General features: G+C 42.8%; 1 protein-coding gene across 2 annotated transcripts; it reads right to left on the bottom strand.

The window, feature by feature from the left end:
* Window positions 1–2,718: 2,718 nt before the first annotated feature.
* Window positions 2,719–11,955, bottom strand: LOC120059016 (ras association domain-containing protein 1-like). 2 transcript variants are annotated; one of them, XM_039007778.1, is made up of 7 exons: window positions 11,650–11,955; window positions 10,630–11,008; window positions 9,128–9,240; window positions 4,816–4,923; window positions 4,338–4,629; window positions 4,085–4,200; window positions 2,719–3,981 (listed from the first exon to the last, which is right to left on the bottom strand). In XM_039007778.1, the coding sequence occupies exons 2-7, from the start codon at window positions 10,949–10,951 to the stop codon at window positions 3,802–3,804; spliced, it is 1,131 nt and encodes a 376-aa protein (XP_038863706.1). In that variant the 5' UTR covers window positions 10,952–11,008; window positions 11,650–11,955; the 3' UTR covers window positions 2,719–3,801. The 2 variants fall into 2 exon arrangements, with proteins under 2 accessions (XP_038863706.1, XP_038863715.1); XM_039007787.1 differs by lacking the exons at window positions 9,128–9,240; window positions 10,630–11,008; window positions 11,650–11,955 and adding an exon at window positions 7,779–8,292 and having other exon boundaries at window positions 2,723–3,981.
* Between the last annotated feature and the right edge of the window lie 12,843 nt (window positions 11,956–24,798).

The following is a 24,798-nucleotide window of genomic DNA, read 5'->3' on the forward strand; positions in this document are numbered from 1 at the left end:
GCAGGGCAAGGGAGGCAGGAATGGTGTTGCATCTTTTTTGGCATTGTATTCATGTAAGAAAACTGTGGCAAGACATCAGTAGATTTATAATTGAACACATTTATGAAGATCTTACAATATTGTGTAGAGATGTACTGCTTGGATTCTTTACCTACGATAGAAATAAGCTGAAACATTTTTATGTAATTAATTTCATTATTCTTTTGGCCAAATTTTGACAAATGTAAATTTACAAACAAAAAAAACACATATTCTAACCTTACAAAAATAAATTGAACTGTATTTTAAGACAATTAAATACTCTACTAACAATAAAGCTGTTAGAATAATGAGTGTATGTATGCCCCTTAAGGTCCTTGTATAATGTGATATTGTACCCCCTAGCCCTATTGTCCATTGTATATTATTTATATATACTTGTGTTCCCACATGTACTTCCTGTATTGATTTGTTGTTAATAAAATAAAAAAATTAAAAGGTGGCAGGAATGATTTTTTTAATGGCTTATTTTTTAATCAATTATGATTGCATGTCTACTTATATTAAATATATAATTATTAATATACGCCTACTGTATGATAGCTAACTAACTAACGTTAACCTGCCTAGCTGGAACTTCTGACGAAGGAAAATGTTTTTTTCTACAATTTTCAAAATATAACCAAAGAAAAACATATTTACTTTTAACGAGAAGTGTTTGTGCCGTCTTGTGCATTAGTAGCACAATTTCAAACTTATTTGCATTCGTTTTTACTTACACTTGTATGTTGACTTCTACATTGATGTTGTTTATACACTGCTCAAAAAAATAAAGGGAACACTAAAATAACACATCCTAGATCTGAATGAATGAACTATTCTTATTAAATACTTTTTTCTTTACATAGTTGAATGTGCTGACAACAAAATCACACAAAAATTATCAATGGAAATCAAATGTATCAACCCATGGAGGTCTGGATTTGGAGTCACACTCAAAATTAAAGTGGAAAACCACACTACAGGCTGATCCAACTTTGATGTAATGTCCTTAAAACAAGTCAAAATGAGGCTCAGTAGTGTGTGTGACCTCCACGTGCCTGTATGATCTCCCTACAACGCCTGGGCATGCTCCTGATGAGGTGGCGGATGGTCTCCTGAGGGATCTCCTCCCAGACCTGGACTAAAGCATCCGCCAACTCCTGGACAGTCTGTGGTGCAACGTGGCGTTGGTGGATGGAGCGAGACATGATGTCCCAGATGTGCTCAATTGGATTCAGGTCTGGGGAACCGGCGGGCCAGTCCATAGCATCAATGCCTTCCTCTTGCAGGAACTGCTGACACACTCCAGCCACATGAGGTCTAGCATTGTCTTGCATTAGGAGGAACCCAGGGCCAACCGCACCAGCATATGGTCTCACAAGGGGTCTGAGGATCTCATCTCGGTACCTAATGGCAGTCAGGCTACCTCTGGCGAGCCCATGGAGGGCTGTGCGGCCCCCCAAAGAAATGCCACCCCACACCATGACTGACCCACCGCCAAACCGGTCATGCTGGAGGATGTTGCAGGCAGCAGAACGTTCTCCACGGCGTCTCCAGACTCTGTCACGTCTGTCACATGTGCTCAGTGTGAACCTGCTTTCATCTGTGAAGAGCACAGGGCGCCAGTGGCGAATTTGCCAATCTTGGTGTTCTCTGGCAAATGCCAAACGTCCTGCACGGTGTTGGGCTGTAAGCACAACCCCCACCTGTGGACGTTGGGCCCTCATACCACCCTCATGGAGTCTGTTTCTGACCGTTTGAGCAGACACATGAACATTTGTGGCCTGCTGGAGGTCATTTTGCAGGGCTCTGGCAGTGCTCCTCCTTGCACAAAGGCGGAGGTAGCGGTCCTGCTGCTGGGTTGTTGCCCTCCTACGGCCTCCTCCACGTCTCCTGATGTACTGGCCTGTCTCCTGGTAGCGCCTCCATGCTCTGGACACTACGCTGACAGACACAGCAAACCTTCTTGCCACAGCTCGCATTGATGTGCCATCCTGGATGAGCTGCACTACCTGAGCCACTTGTGTGGGTTGTAGACTCCGTCTCATGCTACCATTAGAGTGAAAGCACCGCCAGCATTCAAAAGTGACCAAAACATCAGCCAGGAAGCATAGGAACTGAGAAGTGGTCTGTGGTCACCACCTGCAGAACCACTCCTTTATTGGGGGTGTCTTGCTAATTGCCTATAATTTCCACCTGTTGTCTATTCCATTTGCACAACAGCATGTGAAATTTATTGTCAATCAGTGTTGCTTCCTAAGTGGACAGTTTGATTTCACAGAAGTGTGATTGACTTGGAGTTACATTGTGTTTAAGTGTTCCCTTTATTTTTTTGAGCAGTGTAAGTTTTCGCTGACTTTTTTTTAGCGGATGTACAATCGTCGCAAATTGAATTATGGGGAGTTTCAGGCCCCGGAGTGAACATAATTATACACTCGCAAAACCGACTGAAAACGAGGCCTGAGGGCCTTACGTTGCAAACTTCCCTTGCTTGGCTAATCATTTGGACCACCCCCCAAGATGGCGACGGGGTATCCCCCAAGGGCATAAGGTGAGGGTAAGTGGACGAGAGTGTGTCTTAAGTATTTGGACCGCATTCCAAGTACTCGCAACTAGCCATAACTGCCAAGTGAGGATAGCATTATTTAGCTAACGAATATCATCCCAATGGCATACCCCCATCACCAAGAGACACCACACCTTTGTGAAGGATATCTTATTTAATGTGAACAGTGCTAATTTATTATTGTTTTGTAAAAAATATATTGACACTGGACATGTAAAAAAAAAAAAAAAAAAGTGAATAATTGACAGTCAAGGTATTATTTCAAGCGATATAGACATGTACTGATAATATGAATCCAATTCTCAACTCTATTATTCTGTTGTTTTAGCAGAGGTTTAAAATCTCATAAAGAACATGAAAAGATATACAAACAAACATTCCATAAAAAGCATCAACTTCCAGTTCAAGGTGTTTCAAGGATGAGATAACCCCTATCAATTAAATCAACCTGGGGATTGTCCTCTCAATTGACATTCACAGTGCACCCAACACATGGGGCACTCCCACTCAGTTTCATAAAGGGACAGCAAAAAGAGTAACATCCATCACAGTACGGATGTGCAAGAGGTATGTGGCAGACATTGGGGTCAAATGGAAACCTGGGGTACCTACCTGGCCCATAATGTCCATTGCTTGTTATTCTCACTAACATTTGGGTCTGGAGATACTGAGGCAGACAGTACCTGAATATGTTCGACATTTGTCTTAGCTAGTAGGTTGGCTACCCTCTTATTGCTTGGCATTAAAGGAGATAAACAGAGCTTTTTGATATGGCTTACCCCACTCAGGTGTCTCAAAATTATCTTTGATCGTTACCCAAAAGCTATAAATGATATAATCTATGGACCCTACTGCCAGCAAGAATAACGTGATAAACGCTACGAAGCAGGTAGCTCACCCAGGATAGTGAAATGGCGCCCCCATAATGAGAGGCAGTACTGGACAAAGCCAGTCTCATCAGCCACAGTTTCATATACTGTTTCTCAACTCTCATTATCAACAGACTCTCTCCAGGTGTACGGCACTTCTGATATCTCTCACACTCACACGCTCTTGCTCTCATGCGCCCTCTCGCTCTCATTCGCTCTTTCACTCTCCTCCTTTGAGGGAGGTGTTCACTTGTGTTCTCTGGGATCTTTGGATGCAGTGATGACTGGTCATCTTGTGATGGTTGTCAGTCAGAGGTGCAGGTTGTCCCGTAGGCGACATGTTTCTCAGCCAGGGGTGGAACCACTAGCGGAGGAACCACCAGGGATGGAAGCAGCAGCTTGGGCCTCCTGCATTCTGGTGCGGGCCAGAGCGTAGCGCTGCAAAATCTGCTTGACATGCTCCTCCTCCTCACGCTGTAACATGCGGACAAAGTTCTTGAGCTCTGGCATAGAGAAGGCATCCCACTGGACAGAGAGAGGAGGGAGACAGAGCATTAGTGTATGCTGCACAATGTGAAATGGCCATGTTGGTTTGAGAATGAATACCCAATGCATGCTCAATACTCACATTGACCTCTCCAGTCTCATTCTCTTTCAATACCAAACTGAGGGCTTTCTCATTGGGTCCAGCACACAGACGCAGTTCGAGTGGACGCTCGTCATCAGACAGCTTACGCAGGAACACTGAGAGAAATACAGGAGGACAATAGAATTAATCAACTGTATGGCACCTCGTAGTATTTATCTACTGTATGTGATGTCAATGCAGAACAAAGAACAGTCATGTGCTGCCACAAAACCGGTCACAGAGGTAGGCTTACCTTGGTCATGACGCTCGGTGCGCTCAAACAGGGCAAACTTTCCAGGGTTGTCCACCACAGTGAACTTCTTTAGCAAGGCTTCGATGACCTCACGAGCGCATGTCCGGGAGCTGATGTGTAGGTGTTTGGATGTATCCTTGGGCAGGTAGAAAGAGGTGCAACGTTTTACTCCCCCATTCTTCTTGCCCGCACCATCCTGTGTTGCAGTACCTTTTCTTGGTGGGGGAACTGACACAGGTCGTACCAGCTTGAACTGGACCTTTATGAAGCCAGTGAAGGAGCCATCTTTGTTCTGTTGAAGAGAATGAAGAAATGTTGGCATAAAATGTAACATTAACACACATTATCAACATGTTATTGCATAGTAGACATTACATTGTTGGGGTAATTCTGCAGTATTGTAACTGAGCAATTCCTGAATTACTAGATTTATTACAATGTTACTACAATGGTATAAGAGCAACTTGTTAGTACTCACCAGGTTCATAAAGAGGTTGCTGTTGATTTGAGCGTTGTACTCCTTCACTTTCTGCTGGATCTCTGTGCCTGACAGCTCCTGCTGCTTCCCACATTTGACCTGCTCATCCTGACCAGAGATAGAAAAGGGAGTCAATATTTCAATAAGCTATTTATTGGCTACACTTTAATTGTCAAAGCAGCCGTAAAAGACCTCTTTCCATTTTGCTTACTCTCTCATCTTCCTAAAGACGAAAGACAAAAAAGGGTTATCTTGGGAGTCTTTTGTGTTCTACCACTATGTGTCAGCAGGGAGCCAAGTTTAAATGTGTTGCATGTAAAATTATGCCTGTAAGAGATGTGTTATGTGGGCCTAATGGGGGAAAACTAACACCCCACAACATTTCATATTGAAAAAAAACAAAAATAGATTAGAGGGACAGTTAAGGAGGTACGACATATCGACCAATTCAACTAAACATTTAGTTAAGAAAGCTAATTGAGCTAATGAAAATCAGTCTAATGAAAATTCCTAGAGGTAGACTAGCTGGGTTTTTTCCCGCAGTTGCTGAGAGGAAGGAAGCACTAGACTGGTGTAAGTCAAAATGGTATTGAATGAGAAACAGCATTACTGCTTTTTCAGGACTTGTTGCTGCTGTATAATGAAGAGTTGGTAAATGTGCTAAATAGCAACCTATGCTTCACAGTGCTAACTTCATGTAAGCTCCACTCCTTCCTTCACAAATGACCACCGGTTGCATCAGATTCCAAACTTCCTGTCAAGTGTCAACGTAGCCATAGCTTACAATAAGGAAGTAGTGGAGCACAATGATGTCAGTGCTGACCAATCCTAGTTCCTGAACTCCTATCTCTGAAGAGGGAGGCGCCATGGGGGAACGTGCAGCTGTTTGTAATGTCTGCAACGGCTTTGAGCTGCATTCTTTAATGCTGTGTTCATGTAAAAAATATCCCCCGCCCGCCCGCTTGAGATGTCTGGTATGGACACACAGTATCCACCACATCTATGCACTTCCGGTGTCTAATGGTCTGTTCTTGCTTCCTGTGTGAGAATGTTATTCAGGACATATGATGCACAAAACTTAGGCGCATCAATTAGTGCAGTATTTCCCAACCCTAGTCCTCAGGTACCCCCAACAGTACACATTTTTATTGTAACTCTGGACAAGCACACCTGATTCAACTTGTCAACTAATCATCAAGCCCTCAATGAGCTGAGTGAGGTGTGTTTGTCAAGGGCTACAACAAAACTCTGTATTGTTGGAGGCACTTGGGGACCAGGGTTGGGAAACACTGAATTAGCGGACCAACAGTAACTGTTTTTCGTGGAGGGGGGAGGGATAATCCATAGATCAATAGCCATTAATCCCCATGGCTCGTGCTACCATCAGCACCCAACATGAGTTCTCCTCTGGGGCAAAATCACAAGAAAAATAACTAATTCAGTAGGAAAATCCCAGTGACAAATAACTCTTTAGGAAAGGTGCCATTCAAAACTAGACTGCTCTTATATTGTTTATCCCACTAATAATGTTCCTAATTAGGAGAGTTAGCTGATGTTTACACATTGGAGAAATGAATGGCCACAGCTGCCCAGAATTCATGGAGCACAAAACTACATAAAGCAATGTCAAGCTGTGAAAAACAGATCAATAAAACAGATCAATAACCTACATCCTAATGCAGATTGAAAGGCTGCTGAGTTAATGTCCTGCAGTTAATTATTAAATAGGCAATCACAAAATGAGAGCCAGCCCATTCTACTAAGGAGTCACTAATGTTCACGGTGACGTTATCACTTTGTACTGTACTCTGTATAATAACATTCAAGATGATGTGGAAATATTAGTTAATCAAACATGATCTTATTTTGCCATTACTCATTCAAACCCTGCGGAAATATGTGTGCAGGCTTGTATGCAGACTTGTGTGCAAGCTTTGTAAGTGTAATGTTTGTTCAGATGTGAGAGTAGAACACTGAACAGTAGGCTACATGACTAGTGTGTCTGTGTTCCGAAACTTAACTAAAGGTACAGTATCATGTGTGCGTCACTAAACATGAATTTGTGAGTGGTTCTCAGCATCAGGGTGTAAGAGTCATCATTGTAATATATATGTTATTTTGTATTGTCACATACGGATATGTGCAGTGAAATTATTTTACTTTTTCTCCCAAATTTCGTGATATCCAAATTGGTACGTCGAGAGCTATGTGTCCTCCGAAACATGACCCCGCCAAGCCAAACTGCTTGCTTAACCCGGAAGCCAGCAGCACCAATGTGTCGGAGGAAACACCGTACAGCTGGCGACCGAAGTCAGCGCCCGGCCCGCCACAAGGAGTTGCTAGAGCGCGATGGTACAAGGACATCCCGGCCGGCCAAACCCTCCCCTGACCCGGACGACGCTGGGCCAATTGTCCGCCGGCTCATGGGTCTCCTGGTCGCGGCCGGCTGTGACACAGCCTGGGATTGAACACGGGTCTGTAGTGAAATGTTTTACACGTGTTTTATATGAGAGATACAGCAGATCCCAATGAATATTTTTTTTTTTAAAGGAGCCATGGTAGAGTTACTCGGGCTACTACAGCAATCACTTCATAACGCTATTAGTGAATAAGCATAAACTATAATGCAAATATAAAGAAAGTTACAGTTACAGAGTGGGCTCCTGAGTGGGGCAGCGGTCTAAGGCACTGCATCTCAGTGCTAGAGGCGTCACTACAGACCATGGTTCAATTCCAGGCTCTCACAACCGGCCGTGATTGGGAGTCCCATAGGGCGGCACACAATTGGCCCAGTGTCGTCCAGGTTTAGGTTTGGCCGGGGTAGCCCGTCATTGTAAAAAATAACTTTCCTAGTTAAATAAAGGTGAAATAAAAAATCAAATTAAACTGAACATTTCTGAAAAGAAACAGCTTGGTAGGCAATTAACATAGTCCTGTCTGCTTGATAAAGTTATCATTCTTACCTTCTCTTTCTTGGATTTGCAAATGAATGATGTGCGAGCAGTAAAGTACTGCTCGAACTCAGAATCCGAGTCCCCACTGCAGTATCCGCTACTGGTGGAGCTGCCCCACGTCTTCCCGAAGGATGGGCTCTTATCCGAACCACTGACCGCGTCTTTCATTATCAAAATGTTGCAATGTAACGTTAGACTCTGGAACGATATTGCGATTAGAATTCGCTACAATTTCTCAAGTTGTATCTAATTCGGCTTTGATTGGAGCGCTAATAGGCGTAGTTTCCCGTTTAATAAGACAATTTATATCTTAAAATGTATCCCGCTGTAATAAACATGTAGTAACTACAGAAACTTTAATTAGCAGATAGGGTGTAGCGTAATCAGACTGCTAGTATAGTTAGTATCTCCCTGAAAACTTCAACAACGTTCAAAAGCACGTTTTTGTCGGTTTCCTGTTCAATCTGGCCACGTTTCGGTTTCTCAAGACTAGCTGAGAACAGGATGCGGGACCGGTCCCCGCCTTTCCATCTCTCTCCCCCGGACCGCGGAGGCCCCACCCAGGCAGTTGAGATTAGAAAATACACAAAACCAGCGCAAAAGGCCATGATTGGGCGCTGAGGGAAAATTAGAACTCCCATGACATCATACCCCTCCCTTTTCCTGTCTGCCAATAATAAATGCGACGTGAGAAGATAACTCATGTGAGAGGATTCAGATGATAGCAGAGCATAGGGGATTCACATAACATGACAAATGCATGACATATGTAGGCATAGGGTTCTACAGAGAACAGCACCACTTTAGAGAAAAATAAATAGATAAGACTAGCTCCCGAGTGGCGCAGCGATCTAAGGCACTGCATCTCAGTGCTAGAGGCATCACTACAGACCCTGGTTCGATTCCAGGCTGTATCACAACCGGCCGTGATTGGGAGTCCCATAGGGCTGCGCAAAATTGGCCCAGTGTCGTCCGGGTTTGGCCGGGGTAGGCCGTCATTGTAAATAATAATTTGTTCTTAACTGACTTGCCTAGTTAAATAAAAAATACAAATAAAATACATATAAATGATTGATGCCCATAGATAGGGTACTGTAGCCAAAGGGAATTGTGAGAGAGAGGACCTGAACTGAAAGGACCTGACACAGGGGGATCATGGAATAGAAAGAAAAATGAATAGAAAGAAAAGACTAGGGTGATTGATTACAGAGAGGGTGCAGACAACATGTCAGCACAAAGAGTATGGCCTGAATAGTGGATAGGTGGTGGTCATGACACACGACATGGCCGGTGAATGAGAGGTTGAGTAGAGAAAACAAATGAAATGACACGCATGCATCAGATCATGAGGTTCTTACCACATTTGTATCAGTCTCTACAGCACATGTTTGTTCAACTGTGGAGCCACGATCCAAACTGCAATCTAATTGGATGAGAGGTCGACATCGATAGTGACATGTGAATCCGCAATCTGTGAGAAAAGATAAGTGATTAATTAAAAACAGGATTTGATCAGATCATGGGTTGTTATCAAAGTTGTGCCTTCTCCACAGATGTAAGGAAATGTCAGCTCTGAAAATAAGTGGTGAGCACTGGCACAAATTTCCATTTGCTCAATTTAGGACATCCATTCCCTCCAGTTTTGGGACATTTTGAGATTCTAATTTATCTGCTGTCCTCCACTGGCCACATGCAGTCATTACACGTTTGACAGAACTAGTCATAGACTAAAAAATATTACTTCAATTTGGTCACTAACTAATCCCCATACACTTCAGACACAGGCTATACTTCTCAATTCTCTCTCCCCACATGTAATGGCCACACATAACAATACAAATGCCGGTTTCAGCCATAGGAAAGGAAGTTCATAGTGTAAACTTTGAAGATTATACATGTACCTACACAGACACACAAAAAACACTAGATCCATCTTAACGCCAACAGCTGACTGAATTTGGGAGTTTTCCAAGTACTCCAGAGCTAAAACAGGGTCTGGGATTTCCAGGCGAGCGGTTTGGTTCTCAGCTGGTTCGTTGCTGCTGGGAACGGTAATGTCCCTCTTTGCAGAAACTCCTCATTAAAGCCTATTCCCTCTTCACTTGTGTGTATAAGGTAGTAGTTGTGGAATTGTTAGGTTAGATTACTTGTTGGTTATTACTGCATTGTCGGAACTAGAAGCACAAGCATTTCGCTACACTCGCATTAACATCTGCTAACCATGTGTATGTGACAAATAAAATTTGATTTGATTTGATTTATTCAGGCCTAATGAATACTGAGTCCTGTGAATAGAGCCCATCTTACAAAAAGCCCATTTAGTCCATCTGAGAAACAATGACTTAAAGCTATATGGCCTGGCATATACATAAACAAACACACATACAGTATATCCTATGCACACACAAACAGGCTATATCATACTGTAGGACCCTAGTTTACACGGGCGGAAATCAACTCTGCCTCTTGACCATGCTTTCTATGTCTACGGGCTAGAAGGTCGAGGGTTCGCGCCACACTCCTTGCCCGTTTCATTATATTGGTGTCAGAAGTGGGATTACCTTGAAACACATTCTCATAGGCTAGCCATAGTTAAACCCTATAACACTCACGCTGAGGGGAGGACCGCTCATAATAATGTCTGGAATGGAGTTAATTAAATGGTATCAACCACCATTTCATTCACTCCATGGAAACCATGTTTGATACCATTCCATTAATTCCGTTCCAGCCATTACTATGAGCACGTCCTCCCCAATTAAGGTGCCACCGGTTGCCTGTGACATACATGTATGCAGACATACAATCCTAATCATTATCATGCAAGTCAATCCTGTGCAGCAGCAGAAGGCAGACTCACTGGCACAGCGCAGGCTCTGTTTGTACAGTCCCCAGATGAAGTCTCCACACAGGTCACACCAGGTGGGCTGGGCATGGCTGCAGGGCTGGAAGTCATGTCCCTCTCCCCTCTCATCTGTGAGCCGTGGGTCCAGGCTATCCCCCAGCAGTCGGATGATGCCCACCCGGCTAAGCAGCTCAGGGACCTTCCCTGGGCTGATCCGCAGGGCATTGGCCCGCTCCAGGCGAGGTGGTGAGCGAGGTACCTCGCAGCTGGTCAGCTCTATCCGGTCATTGTCATGCAGCCTCAACTCACGGAGCTCAATGAACTCACCCCAAGACATTCTGTTAGTCACAGCTTCAGTTCCTTCTTCACTCAGAGGCAATCATCACACCTGTGACTAAAAACAATAATACACAATCCAGCATCACCAATCATGAAGCACCAACTCAAGGACAGGACATTGGCCTACAGTAGTACATTGTTGCTAGCCTTCAATTGTGGGGAGAACTTCCCATACAGCTATGCATCCCTTACTATAGAAACCATGGCTTGAACTAAATAAAATAGCCTATTCTATAGCCTACTGAGTATGAATGAAGTCATTGTTTCTCGACGTAAAATGATCTGTGTTTGTACTTTAATATAATTTGCTATTTGCTGCATCAATAAAGTGGACTAATCGTCAATTTAAAAAAAATAGCGTTTAAGGCTATTTTATAATTGTCCTGTTTTTTATTGTTTTAATAACGGAGCACGTTGCCGTCTATTGTTAAATACCAAGATAACTAGTTAAATGAATTTGCATACCATCAAATGTCAGATTATATAATCAAATAAATCGCCAACATTCTGCTTCAGACATGTCGTGAATAATAATTGTAAATTAGGCCTACATGCAGCCGTTTAGCATCACAGATGAAGATGTATGAGGGAGGAGGGGGTAGCCTAGAAACACGAGAAGCAAGGAACCGACTCGAGCCCATTTCACATAATTCATAAAACGTGCTATAGACATGTTTTGAAAGTTTAACAATTTACCAAATCCGGGATCCACCCCGCAGCGGCCGATGCCTCGTCCCTGACGTTCTTCTATCGTACAAAGTTTCCATATAAGTTATTACGAATAACGGAGCAGAGGTGGGCAGTTTCGCGTCTGGTCTGGAAACAATGTATTATCGGCTACTTAACGGAAATACCCCAATTCCCAAAAAATCGAGATTATCAGCAGCGCGTTTACTTTATAACGACCCCATCACCCTATTCCGACACCCCAACATGTAACGCAATAACAAGACAAGAAAATGAGAGAAAGACGAGAAAGTGAAGAGCAGACTACTGTTCTTGACATCCGGAATGTTTTCACATAGGGGGTGCTTCTGAGTCTTGAACAGTAGAGCGGGCGCGGAAGATGTGTGTGTGTAAATCCCCCAGCCCTCCATCGCCATTGAACACTGTGTATCTGTATGCTATTTCGTTTAACAGTGACATTCAAATAAAAACTACTATAATAATAATTTACTAATCATCCATTGACAGTATATGTTATACTGTCAGTTAACTTGTGAACTTCACAGGCACACCCTTTTTACAGTTCAAGGCGTGCAGAGTCTAAACAATGAAGTGGGTAAAGTTACTTTGAAATACTACCCTGTGAAATGGATACCGTGCAGTTACCTGAACAATAGGCAGATTCTGATCCCAGGATGACTGACCATGATGATGAGTCAAAACATGAGGCCACAAACTTTGGAGTTTCTTGTAAAACATTTTTCTATTTCACATCTATAACAGAAGCATGGGCTTATTTAATTGTTAGAGTTGTCAAAAAATGTGCTAAACAACTTGTAAGATGACAAGCTAATGAGGAGCCCATTATTACAATTTAATTAGCAAGTCTTGAGTTCTGCTCCTTCCCAGGTTCAACCTGTGAGTTCCACTCAGTGTCAGGTCTGAGATCAGAGATATCAACTCTGCTTGATAATTTATTTTAAAAAATAATTGTGTGCCGCCCTATGGGACTCCCAATCACGGCCGGTTGTGAAACAGCCTCGATTCGAACCAGGGTGTCTGTAGTGACTCCGCAAGCACTGAGATGCAGTGCATTAGATCGTTGTGCCACTTGGGAGCCGTCAACGTTTGCATTAATACAATCTAGAAGTTGGAATTGAATTGAGAGACAAACCTCAAAAGGTTAACATTAACAGTCCAAAACCATAACAATTGCATTCAAATCCCATCCCAAATTGCATATAGGTGAATATCTTTCCATTGACTTGTCACCACGTAAGACCTCTCTTCTCTCTCCCATCATTCAGTCCAATATGTTGCTGATGTCCACCTTTCTCTCTCCAGGAGTTATGGTCAAGTCCTTCTGGAGCTTCTCTGTGGCATTAGTCATCAGTTGGCAGGCCGCCTTGTTTGGCCTAGTGCTTCACCTGGCATTCCCTACAAACACAGAGCAGCAACACTTAGAACACGGGTGTCAAACTTATGGCCCGCAATCTGGCCCGCAGGTGGTCTGAGTAAAACAAAAAACAACTCAATATACTTTTAAATGACTAAAACCAAATCAAAACTGTGTAGAAATGTAATGGACTTACATTTCTACAGTCTTGAACGTTGTCCAGCTCGTTAACAATAACCTAAATTAAAGCTAGACAGTCGGAGTATAAAAAAAAACGCTGGATAGAGGGTCTATCTTTTGCTAATTTTGACGGCAAGGAAATACAACCAATTTTCAGTGTGGCCCTCCAGACCTTGTTGAAGATGAGTTTGACACCCCTGACATATAATCTCATTCAGCTGCTGTGGGCTACACAGTAGAACCTCTTGAACACATGGGATGTAATGTTTTTTTCATGGTCTTTTGAGTACAATCTCTTGTAATACATCAACACATTCTTTGCAAGTCTAGTAACAGATTTAGAGAAAAGTAGCAGCACCATTCGTTTGATATTTATTTAAGTAGAAACATTTCCCTGTAGTGCTACAGTGTGAACAGTCTTACCTCTGGCAGTACCATTCTCCCTGGCAACGGAGCATCTATTGGAAGCCTCCTCCCCACACGCTCCACACATAGGCTTCTCAGGGATCAAACTTTCCATCACATCCAGGTTATAGGTCTGGGCCAACCTAGCAGAGATGATTCATATGCAAGCAGAGAATAGATTGTAACAGATATGCACAATGGCAGGTCTTGAATCCCCTCCAAGGTTTCATTCTCCCTTATGGATTTTGGTCTCATTCCATCCCTTTATTAATGTTACCAGACTCAGTATTACCTGAGTGCTTGTTGTCTCAGGTCCTTCTCAGAGGAGTTGAATGTCTCCTTCACTTCATAATGGCCTTCCACTTTGCAATGGCCTTCCACCCATATTGTCCCGCATAATTTTGTTCCATATCTCTAGGATCAACAAGTAAGAGTAAGATATTTAATTGTAAGACAAATAAAGTAAAATAACATTTTATTGGTCACATACACATGGTTAGCAGATGTTATTGCGAGTGTAGCGAAATTCTTCTAGATCAGACGGTGCAGCAGTATCTAACAATTTCACAACAAAACCTAATACACACAATCTAGTAAAGGAATGGGATGAGAATATTTCTTGTTAACAAACTATAGTTTTGGCAAGTCGGTTTGGACATCTACTTTGTGCATGACACAAGTAATTTTTCCAACAATTGTTTACAGAAAGATTATTTCACTTATAATTCACTGTATCACAATTCCAGTGGGTCAGAAGTTTACATACACTAAGTTGACTGTGCCTTTAAACAGCTTAGAAAATTATGCCATGGCTTTAGAAGCTTCTGATAGGCTAATTGACATCATTGGAGTCAATTGGAGGTGTTCCTGTGGATGTATTTCAAGGCCTAACATCAAACTCAGTGTATCTTTGCTTGACATCATGGGAAAACAAAGGAAATCAGCCAAGACCTCAGAAAAGAAATTGTAGACCTCCATTTACCCATCATCCATATGCATTAGGGTGTCCACCCGTCAGTAAACAAGGGATATTGGTAAAATGAGATATTGGTAAAATTTTACTTTCCTAAAACAATAATTGCCCACCTCATAGTGCTGAGCGATTCATCGAAATGTCAGTCATTTTTAGTTTTTTTAACTAAACAGACAATCTGTTAAATTATTTGAATTCCATTTAGTTGCTTTTTCTTTCTGTGAGCTCAATGTGCACATTGCACAGTTTCTCTTGAGATAAATCAGATCCAAGCCTGAACTGTGTGATGATGTAGGGAGTTGTAGTTTCCAACAGGCCAATAGTCTACATAGTTTACAGCATAAAATGTGGTAATTAACTACAATGACCATAATCCAATGTGCATCTATTTGTCCGGTCTCTGTTTCTTTTAGGCCTGCTACAGAAGAGACAGAAGAATGTGTGATCATGAGTTGATATGGAGAGAAGCTGTTGCTTCGCAAGGTATCTGTCACGTTCACTGTCTTCAAACTCCCTATCATAGATGAGCCAAGGCACAGCATGCATGTAATTCCACATTTATTTTAATCGTAGTGAAACCTGAAAAGAGTTGTTGCCAGAGATTTGAATGTTCATTTCTCTACCATAAGCCCCCTCCAACGTCATTTTAGAGAATACACTGCTGCTACTCGCTGTTTATTATCTATGCATAATCACTTCACCCCAACCTACATGTGCAAATTACCTCGACTAACTTGTATCCCGCACATTGACTCGGTACCGGTACCCCCTGTATATAGCCTCGTTATTGTTATTTTATTGTGTTACTTTTTATTATTTTTTACTTTAGTTTATTTGGTAAATATTTTCTTAACTCTTTCTTCAACTGCGCTGTTGGTTAAGGGCTTGTAAGTAAGCATTTCACGGTAAGATCTACACCTGTTGCATGTGACAAATAAAGTTTGATTGGATTCTCATCGTATTTGCAGGTCCGATAAAAAATATCCTCTTATAAACATTTAATGCAATTCTATGTCATTTTACATATTAGCTGAATATTTTTCATACCACACTAATTACAGAAATTACAGGACAGAGAGATCTTGGTGTGTCTTGGTTTTAACGAATCTGTCCCTGTTTGCAAATAATAAAATCTGAGACGTCATTAGGAATCTGAGCACGGTACTTACAAAAGTTAGCCCTACCTTTCTACCCCAGACATAGTAGGCCTACTAAGCTTTAACTGCTGGCTACTCTTCTTCCGTGGCTTAACCCAACGAGAGGTGTTTCCCTAAAAGATGTATGGGTGTAAACATATTTTATTGTACATAAGTGAATAGCTTAATCAATTGATAGTGACAGAATTAGATTACTTCCCAAGCGAAGTACATTTTTTGTCTCCTCGGCTATAGGAAGGTTGTAGCTCAACCTTTGAATGTCAAAGAAACGAAACAATGATATCCCCATATGCATCAGAGTCATGTCTTTCCCGGGTATTTTACAGCTTGTTTCTAGCATAAAGCATTGGGGACCAAAGCTTTGTTATAGATCACTTTATATAATCGGATCCGTTTTATTTTCCTCAATCTTAAGCTAACAAGGGGTAGGCCTGTGCTTTTTTCCATTGTCTTTAATAAAGGTAGGCCTATAGTATACCCTCTCGTACCCCTTCAATTCGAGTCTTGGTTTTAACTTAACAGCCCTTCACTGACATGAGGTAGGCTATTTAAAGTGCATAGTGGGTGGAGGAATTGACTGACATATCTATGGATATAGCAGCCTATAACCTAATTTCATCTGTCAAACAGGTAGGTCTACCTTTTAAAATGAAGACGGTTTAAATTAATTATGACTAATCAAATTTGCCCACTTTCAGCACCATGAGCTGAATTTAACTACATTTTGCAGTAGCTTGATCGTAGTTGAACTAAATTCAAATGTAGGTAGCGTTTTCTGAACTTCAGAACTTTTTTTGCTATGAAGCGGTATAGCTAACAATTGGAACTACACACTACTTTTCCTTTCTTTTTAGCATCACCCCTTTCTAATTCTAACTTGAAACAGTTTTTGTGTTTAATATGCTAACTTACACATTCTGTTAAAATCTTTAAAAAGAGTGATTAGTCCTTGCAATTTGTAGTGTATTACATTTCAGATTTAGATATGATGATTTATCACAAAGTAGTTTGAATGTAGTGAACTACTTTAGTGTAACTTAACTTCTTCCAGTCTGAAGTAATTGGTAGCTTGGTAAACTATATGTTCAGAGTAGCTTTCCCAACACTGGAACTATCAGGTTTCAGGTATGAACCAGATGCAGACAGTGTCGAAGAAACAAAAGTTTATTTCTAGAACAGGGGCAGGCAAACGGAAACAGGAGACAAAGGGCTGTGAGACATGGGTTTAACTCTAGACACATGAAAGGTGGGATGTATACAGAGGGTACGGGGCAACAGAAGACAAACAGCAGAGGGGCTAATGACCTTGGAGATGGGAAATGGGCCGATTAACCGGGGAAAGATTTTGCAGGATTCCACCCGGAGGGACAGATCCCAGGTGGACAGCCATACCTTCTGCCCGAGACGATACTGGGGAGCCGGAGTCCGGTGGCGATCCGCTTGTCGTCAATACCTGGAGGTGGTCTCGAGGAGGGCCGACTGGACTCTCCTTCAAGTACGACGACAGCGGTGGAGAAACATCTGGCCCGAAGGTATGCTGACTTCTTCTTCTTGCTTAGGGAAAAGCGGGGGCTGATACCCCAGGGAACACTCAAAGTGTGATAGGCCTGTGGCAGAGCAGGGAAGGGTGTTGTGGGCATATTCAACCCACACAAGCTGCTGGCTCCAGGTGGTGGGGTTGGCGGAGACCAGGCAGCGCAGAGTAGTTTCTAGGTCCTGGTTGGCTCGCTCCAACTAGCCGTTGGACTAGGGGTGGAACCCGGAGGACAGACTGGCCGACGACCCAATGAGGGTGGAGAACGCCTTCCAGAACTGGGATGAGAACTGAAGACCCCGGTCAGAGACCATGTCTACTGGCAGTCCATGGATCCGGAAGACGTGCTGCACCATGAGCTGGGCCGTCTCTTTGGCAGAGGGTAGCTTGAGAAGAGAAATGAAGTGGGGGCTTTGGAAAACCGATCCACGACGGTCAGGATTGCGGTGTTGCCATCAGACGGGGGAGACCCGTGACGAAGTCCAGGGAGATGTGAAACCAGGGACAATGAGGGACAGGCAGAGGTTGGAGGAGACCAGATGGAGCTTGCCGAGGAGTCTTGTTCTGTGCACAGACCGTGCAAGCGGCGACGAATGCGGAGACGTCAGGAACCATGGTAGGCCACCAAAAGCGGTGTCGCACAAAAGCCAGGGTCCGGCGGGAACCCTGGTGGCAGAAAAGCCTGGAGGAGTGGGCCCACTCCAGGACCAAGGAGTGGACCACGTAAGGAACGAACATCCAAACATCCGGTTACCTGGGTTTCCCCTGGGGTTCGGCTGGGAATGCTGTGCCTCACGAACATGCTTCCCTAGATTTTGACTGGTTGCCCCACAGCAACATGGCATGAAAAGGTCTTTTAGTGGACAGGTGGAGACGAAATGACTAGTAGTCCCGCAATACAGGCAGCTCTTAGTGTGAAGCCTGTATAACCGTTCAGCTGGAGACAGCCTAGCTCTGCCTAGTTGCATGGGCTCGGGAAGAGGTGAACCGGCAGTCTTCGGATGCTCTCAGGGGAACTCGGGTAGCCTCGGGTTCTCTCGGCAACGGAGCCATCGGGGAACTTCCGGGATACCTCGGGGGCAAGGGGGAATTCTTGGACGGGCGAGTAAAATCGAATCTCCACTCCTTCATTTGTGCCGTAGTCGTTCATTGATCCAAATGGTCAAGGGGATGAGCTAGTCGAGATCCGATGATAGTTCCCGGGCTACAAGCTCGTCCTTTACTTCCTCCGATACTCCATGTAGGAACATGACGAACAGCGCTTCTGGGTTCCAAGCACTGTCAGCTGCCAATGTGCGGAAATCCACCGCGTAGTCTGCCACACTACGGGAGTCTTGACGTAGCCCGGAGCAGCTTGCGAGCAGCCTCTCTCCCGGACAACGGAGAATCAAACACCTTCCGAACCTCCTCCACGAACTCCTCCATACTGAGGCAGACGGCGGATTTTTGCTACCACACTGCAGTGGCCCAGGCGAGTGCCCTCCCAGACATCAGCGTTATGATGGACTGGTCTGGTCTGAGTCTGTTGGGTCAGTCATGGCCAGTTCGTACTATCAGGTTTCAGGTATGACCCAGATGCAGACAGTGTCGAAGAAACAAAAGTGTATTTCTAGTACAGGGGCAGGCAAACGACAGGTCAAAGGCAGGCAGAGGTCAGTAACCCAGAGAGGGTGCAAAAGGTCCAGAAAGGCAGGCAGTTTCAGGGCAGGCAGGAGTCAATAATCCAGTGAGGTGGGGCAAGGTATAGAACGGCAAGCAGGCTCAGGGTCGGCAGAACGGTCAAAACCGAGAAGGACTAGAAAACAGGAGCAAGGACATACAGGAGCAGGGGAACAAACGCTGGTAGGTTTCTTGAAACAAAACAAACTGGCAACAGACAAACAGAGAACACAGGTATAAATACACAGGGGAATATGGGTGACACCTGGAGGGGGGTGGAGACAAGCACAAAAACAGTTGCTGTCACACCCTGATCTGTTTCACCTATCTATCTACTAACCCCAACCTTAACCCGTATCCTAACCCTACACTTAACCTTTACCCTAACCCTAAACTTAAGCTTTACCCTAGCCCTGACCTTAACCCTTACTCTAACCCTAACCTTAGCAAGCAGTTGCTTATCAACAGATAGTTTGTTTAAAGTATGACCATCTGTCATATGACCGACCATATGGACTTTCCGGACTATCAAATAAAGTCTGACCAATAATGCTTATTTAAGCAATAAGGCATGAGGGGGTGTGGTATATGGCCAATATACCCGTGCTAAGGGATGTTCTTATGCACGACGCAACATGGAGTGCCTGGATACAGCCCTTAGTCATGGTATATTGGACATATACCACAAACCCCCGAGGTGCCATTTTGCTATTATAAACTGGTTAACAAATGTAATTAGAGCAGTAAAAATGAATGTTTTGTCATACTCATGGTATACCACGGCTGTCAGCCAATCAGCATTCAAATTATATTTTAATGGTGTCACCATTCATTTTATTTCCATTAATTTTGGAGTATTCAGTACGAAAAAAACATAATGCAATGTTAAATTAAACCTAAACGGTGCTGTTCTGAACGACCAGTTTAAAAACGGGGAGGGGCCACACCTACCACATGGAGTAAACGTAGGCTATCTCAAAGTCTGTTCAAGAACGTTGAAGAAAGTGTTTGGGGAAACGTGTCGTTCAGTACAAGCCGTTATGCAACGTAGCAAACGTTCAATCAAACTGAACGCACCCCAGAACTGACTTTCTCACAGTCGTTCTACAAACAAATTGCCAGATGTGGTTACTTTCTGAGCTGTTAAAGTAGACCAACAGTTTAAAGTAATACAGAAATTATTGGTATTTCAGTTGTGGTTGGGATATATTGACCAAATTATCAGTAAAGTTTAGGATTTCACAGCTATTTCTTTAACAAAAAATATCTCATGGGGGGCATTCCTCCAGACCCCCCCCCCCCCCCCCTAGAAGGGTGATGACCCCGGAAACCCTTTGACCCTGACCCCCCCAATATGTAACACAAAGTTACGCCCTTGAGCTTTTGGTCCCGTGGATACCACGCTGTGAACAGTTTGAAGCAAACCTGTGCACATGCGAAGATACAGTGTGTGACTGTGTGAGTCTCCCTTTAATTTGGCCAAAGAAAATGGCTCAACAGAATGAAACAAAACACTTGCGAGCTGGTTTAAACCTTCACAAATGTTTTCAACAGGATATATTGCAGCAATTACCAAGAAAGGCTAGTACCTACCATACCCAACAAATTACAGCAATAGGCTAATTATATTTATTTTACAACAAGCCTACTAATAACCTATCTTAAACTAAATACGGAGCACACAATTAAAAAGACAGATCAAACTTAATTTAGCAAACAGAAATGTCTCAACAGAATAAAACAAAACATGTTATGCATATTTAAAACTTGTTTAGATTAATAAATAGGCCTACAATAATAACAATGATATACAGCAGTGGTCACCAACCGGTCAATCGCCAAGGCATTCCTAGTTGATTACCAAACATTTCTGTAAAAAAAACAATGACAAGGCTTTCGTTCGTATTTTTTATTTTTTTTGTCTCACGCTGTTTGTGTTAGGTGCACCCGACGTGTTCCCATTGTGAACCATTTCATATCTCTGAAGGTACAAACTCTGCCTTCCCGGGGGGGAGCAGATCAAGTGCGCTATAGGCCTACTACTGGCCAATCGGATGGTTCAGATGAACATGTCTGCAGTAGCGTAGCAGGCGTAAAAGAAAGCTATAGCAAAGTTGATACTGAGATTTCTAAACGTTTAAAACCATGACTAGAGAGAGACTGTCAACGAATTGAGCAAAGAGCTGCTGTTTATATGACTGAGTTCATGTTTAAGTTTTTACTCAGCACTGTCAACACTTTGTATTCAACACTTTTATAAGCCATAAAATGCACATTCTCCCTACTTCCACTCGCACTACAACCAGCACTGCAGCTGCAATGAATGAGTCGAAAAGTGTATCGATAGGCTTGCGTTGTTATTATTAGTAGCTTGGGTCTTTTTTAATATCGAGGAATGTTTAACTTTCTCTGGTCATAGGAGTAACAACATGAATTTGTGCATGAGGCAGAAATAATGTGGTGCGATTTGAGTTTTGCCATTAGCTGGAAGACTGTGTTTTTGGTCCGTGTCAGCAGAGGAAAGGGAGAGTGGCGGGACGTTGACTGACCATCAGATGCAGGCTCCATCAGCACAGTAATATAAAAAAAAGTGATTATTATTATTATGCTCACTCAGCTGTGCCTCACAAGTAATATAACAACTGATCTATTACCAGTGTGATCATATAGCCTACTTCAAATGTTGAAATATCATTTTAATAAAATGGTTAGAGAAGTACAAAAATGCATTGGCAGGGCAATTCAAGCAAAGCCAATATGCGGTGATAATGTTTTGGGCCTATAGCCTACTGCATAGGTTAATGTTGCATAGGCTTACGTTTTTTAAGTAATGTTGAAAAAAAATCTGAACTGTAGATCTCGGCTTGCAATTTGACTCAGAAAGTGATGTTGACTCAAAAAAGGTTGGTGACCACTGATATACGGTAATAATAATGATTAATACAAATTATTATAAATACAAATGTTTTTATTTTCAAAATTGCATCCTACCTGAATACCGAGTTGCACAGTAGCCTGCATTTGGTCGTACCAACTTTCTTCTCATCTTTGTTCACTACAATATTAAAAGTTGTCCATACAGAGGACATTCCCCTGGTAGGCTTTTCACTGTAGGCATACTCTCTAACTTTCCTTTAACTTTCTCTCCTCTCTCGCGCTCTCTCTCCTCAACAGCAGACGCATGCTGATACTAAATATTAGATACTACTGCACTGTTGGAGCTAAGAACACAAGCATTTAGCAACATCCTCAATAACATCTGCTAAATATGTGTATGTGACCAATAAAATGTGATTTGATGCACATAAGGCAGCGCGCAAGGAGTGAGAGAATGGTGCAGAAGTGTGAAATCGGGATGTATAATATGCAGCCCCCCCAGCTACAACTTCACTTCATCGACTTTACATTTATTTTATAGGCAAAAGCCGGCTAACGGAAACCTGTGTGTGTGTGTGTGTGTGTGTGTGTGTGTGTGTGTGTGTGTGTGTGTGTGTGTGTGTGTGTGTGTGTGTGTGTGTGTGTGTGTGTGTGTGTGTGTGTGTGTGTGTGTGTGTGTGTGTGTGTGTGTGTGTGTGTGTTTTCCTCACCTGTTCCGAGATTAGGTCTTTCTTTGGAGGGGCAGGGTCTGTGACAGTGAGGTGACTGAGGAAGCGCTGGAGCTCCACCAGGTTGGGCAGCTGGTCTATTAACACCTCTGTCAGGAGACCACAGCTACACACAAAATAAGTTTCAGTTTGAGTTAGACTTTTATTGTCTGCATTGTGGTCTGTCTGATAGACCACCTATGCTATCCTGCACAGTTCTCAGAGCTCATAATTCTATCCTCACGTATGTTCGGGAAGGAGAGACAATCATGGAAATAATAGTAAGAGAAAACACCAGTCAAAACAAAGCCTGGATACCTCATCTGTCTTCTAATCGGAGGGGAGATAAGAACAGATTTTGAAGGACAATGATCTGAACAGACATTCTTCCTGAGCTATAGATTTGAAAGTTAGGGTTCAGAGGCCACTCTTGTCAGAAGCGCCAGTACTGGCTGAGGCTACTGTACCTTTAAGCCCTAGTTCTTGTTGAAGTCATATTTCCTTTGGCAGTCTTCCTTCAGCACCAGGTTGTACAGAGCAATCCAGACCTGGCCGTCCAATTTAGTCACCTTCAGACAGAACCTTCTGCCATTTTCCATTAATGTACTTCTCTATCTCTCCTGTAGAAGGAGACAAAGGACAGGTAGTGATATGTGGGTCTACCACACTGTAACAACTAGGCCAAGGTTCCCCAACTGGTGGCCCGCAGGCAAAATAGTTTTATATCCCCCCCACACACCTCAAGTAAAAAAACGTATTTCTTTAGATTTTTCATTGTTGGACATAAAAGACTGTAAAAAAAACAGGAAATCAGCTCCAAGTCATTTTAATTTTGGAAATCTGTTCCCAAGTATTCCCACGCATGTTTTGTCAAATATGATATCTGTTTGGGCTTCTTGTGGTCAATTTGCAGTCTACAAATTATTTGTAATCATGTTCTGGCCCCCTGACCATGCGCTAGTTGATGATCCCATTACAATATTCACGCACCTTGACTTCTTTGCACATTTTGTTGTGTTACAGCCTGAATTTGAAATGGATTATATTGAGGGGGGTTTTGTCACTGGCCTACACACAACACCCCATTATGTCAAAGTGGAAATATGTTTTTAAACATTTTTACAAATTAATACAAAATTAAAAGCTGAAATGTCTTGAGTCAACAAGTATTCAACCCCTTTGTTATGGCTAGCCTAAATAAGTTCAGGAGTAAACATTTGCTTAAGTCACATGTACTGAATAATAGTGTTTAACATGATTTTTGAATGACTACCTCATCTCTGTACCCCACACATACAATTATCTGTAAGGTCCCTCAGTCGAGCAGTGAACAGATTCAACCACAAAGACCAGGGAGGTTTTCCAATGCCTCGCAAAAAAGGGCACCTATTGATAGACGGGTCAAATGAAAAAAGCAGACGTTGAATATTCCTTTGAGCATGGTGAAGTTATTAATTACACTTTGGATGGTGTATCAATGAACGCAGTCACTACAAAGATACAGGCGTCCTTCCTAACTCCGGAGAAGAGGGAAACCACTCAGGGATTTCACCATTAGGCCAATGGTGACTTTGAAACAGTTACAAAGTTTAATGGCTGTGATAGGAGAAAACTGAGGATGCATCAACAACATTGTAGTTACTCAACAATAGTAAACTAATTGACAGAGGGAAAAGAGGGAAGCCTGTACAGAATAAACATATTCCAAAACATGCATCCTGTTTGCAACAAGGCACTAAAGTAAAACTGCAAAAAATGTGCCAAAGAAATTAACTTTATGTCTTGAATACAAAGTGTTATGTTTGGGGCAAATCCATCACAACACATTACTGAGTATCCACTTCATATTTTCAAGCATGGTGGTGGCTGCATCATGTTATGAGTATACTCTTTTTTTAGGATAAAAAGAAACAGAATAGAGCTAAGCACAGGCAAAATCTTAGAGGAATACCTGGTTCAGTCTGCTTTCCAACAGACACTGGGAGACAAATTCACCTTTCCGCAGAAAAATAACACAAGGCCAAATATACACTGGAGTTGCTTACCAAGACGACATTGAATGTTCCTGAGTGGCTTAGTTACAGTTTTGACTTAAATTGGCTTGAAAACCTATGGCAAGACTTGAAAATGGCTGTCTAGCAATGATCAACAACCAACTTGACAGAGCTTGAAGAATTTTTTTAAGCATGTGCAAATATTCTACAATCCAGGTGTGCAAAGCTCATAGAGACTTACCCAGAAAGACACAGCTGTAATCACTGCCAAAGGTGATTCTAACATTATTGAGATCA

This window comes from Salvelinus namaycush, chromosome 2 (assembly GCF_016432855.1).
Source record: "Salvelinus namaycush isolate Seneca chromosome 2, SaNama_1.0, whole genome shotgun sequence".
NCBI classification, from domain to species: domain Eukaryota; kingdom Metazoa; phylum Chordata; class Actinopteri; order Salmoniformes; family Salmonidae; genus Salvelinus; species Salvelinus namaycush.

What these genes read in the sequence shown, in the direction of transcription:
- LOC120059016 (XM_039007778.1), bottom strand. Translation starts at nt 10,951, where the DNA reads ATGTCTTGGGGTGAGTTCATTGAGCTCCGTGAGTTGAGGCTGCATGAC. An exon ending in ACAGAGCCTGCGCTGTGCCA is followed by an intron (nt 9,241 to 10,629) that starts GTGAGTCTGCCT and finishes CTTTTCTCACAG; the next exon opens with ATTGCGGATTCACATGTCAC. An exon ending in ATGAGACTGGAGAGGTCAAT is followed by an intron (nt 3,982 to 4,084) that starts GTGAGTATTGAG and finishes CTCTCTGTCCAG; the next exon opens with TGGGATGCCTTCTCTATGCC.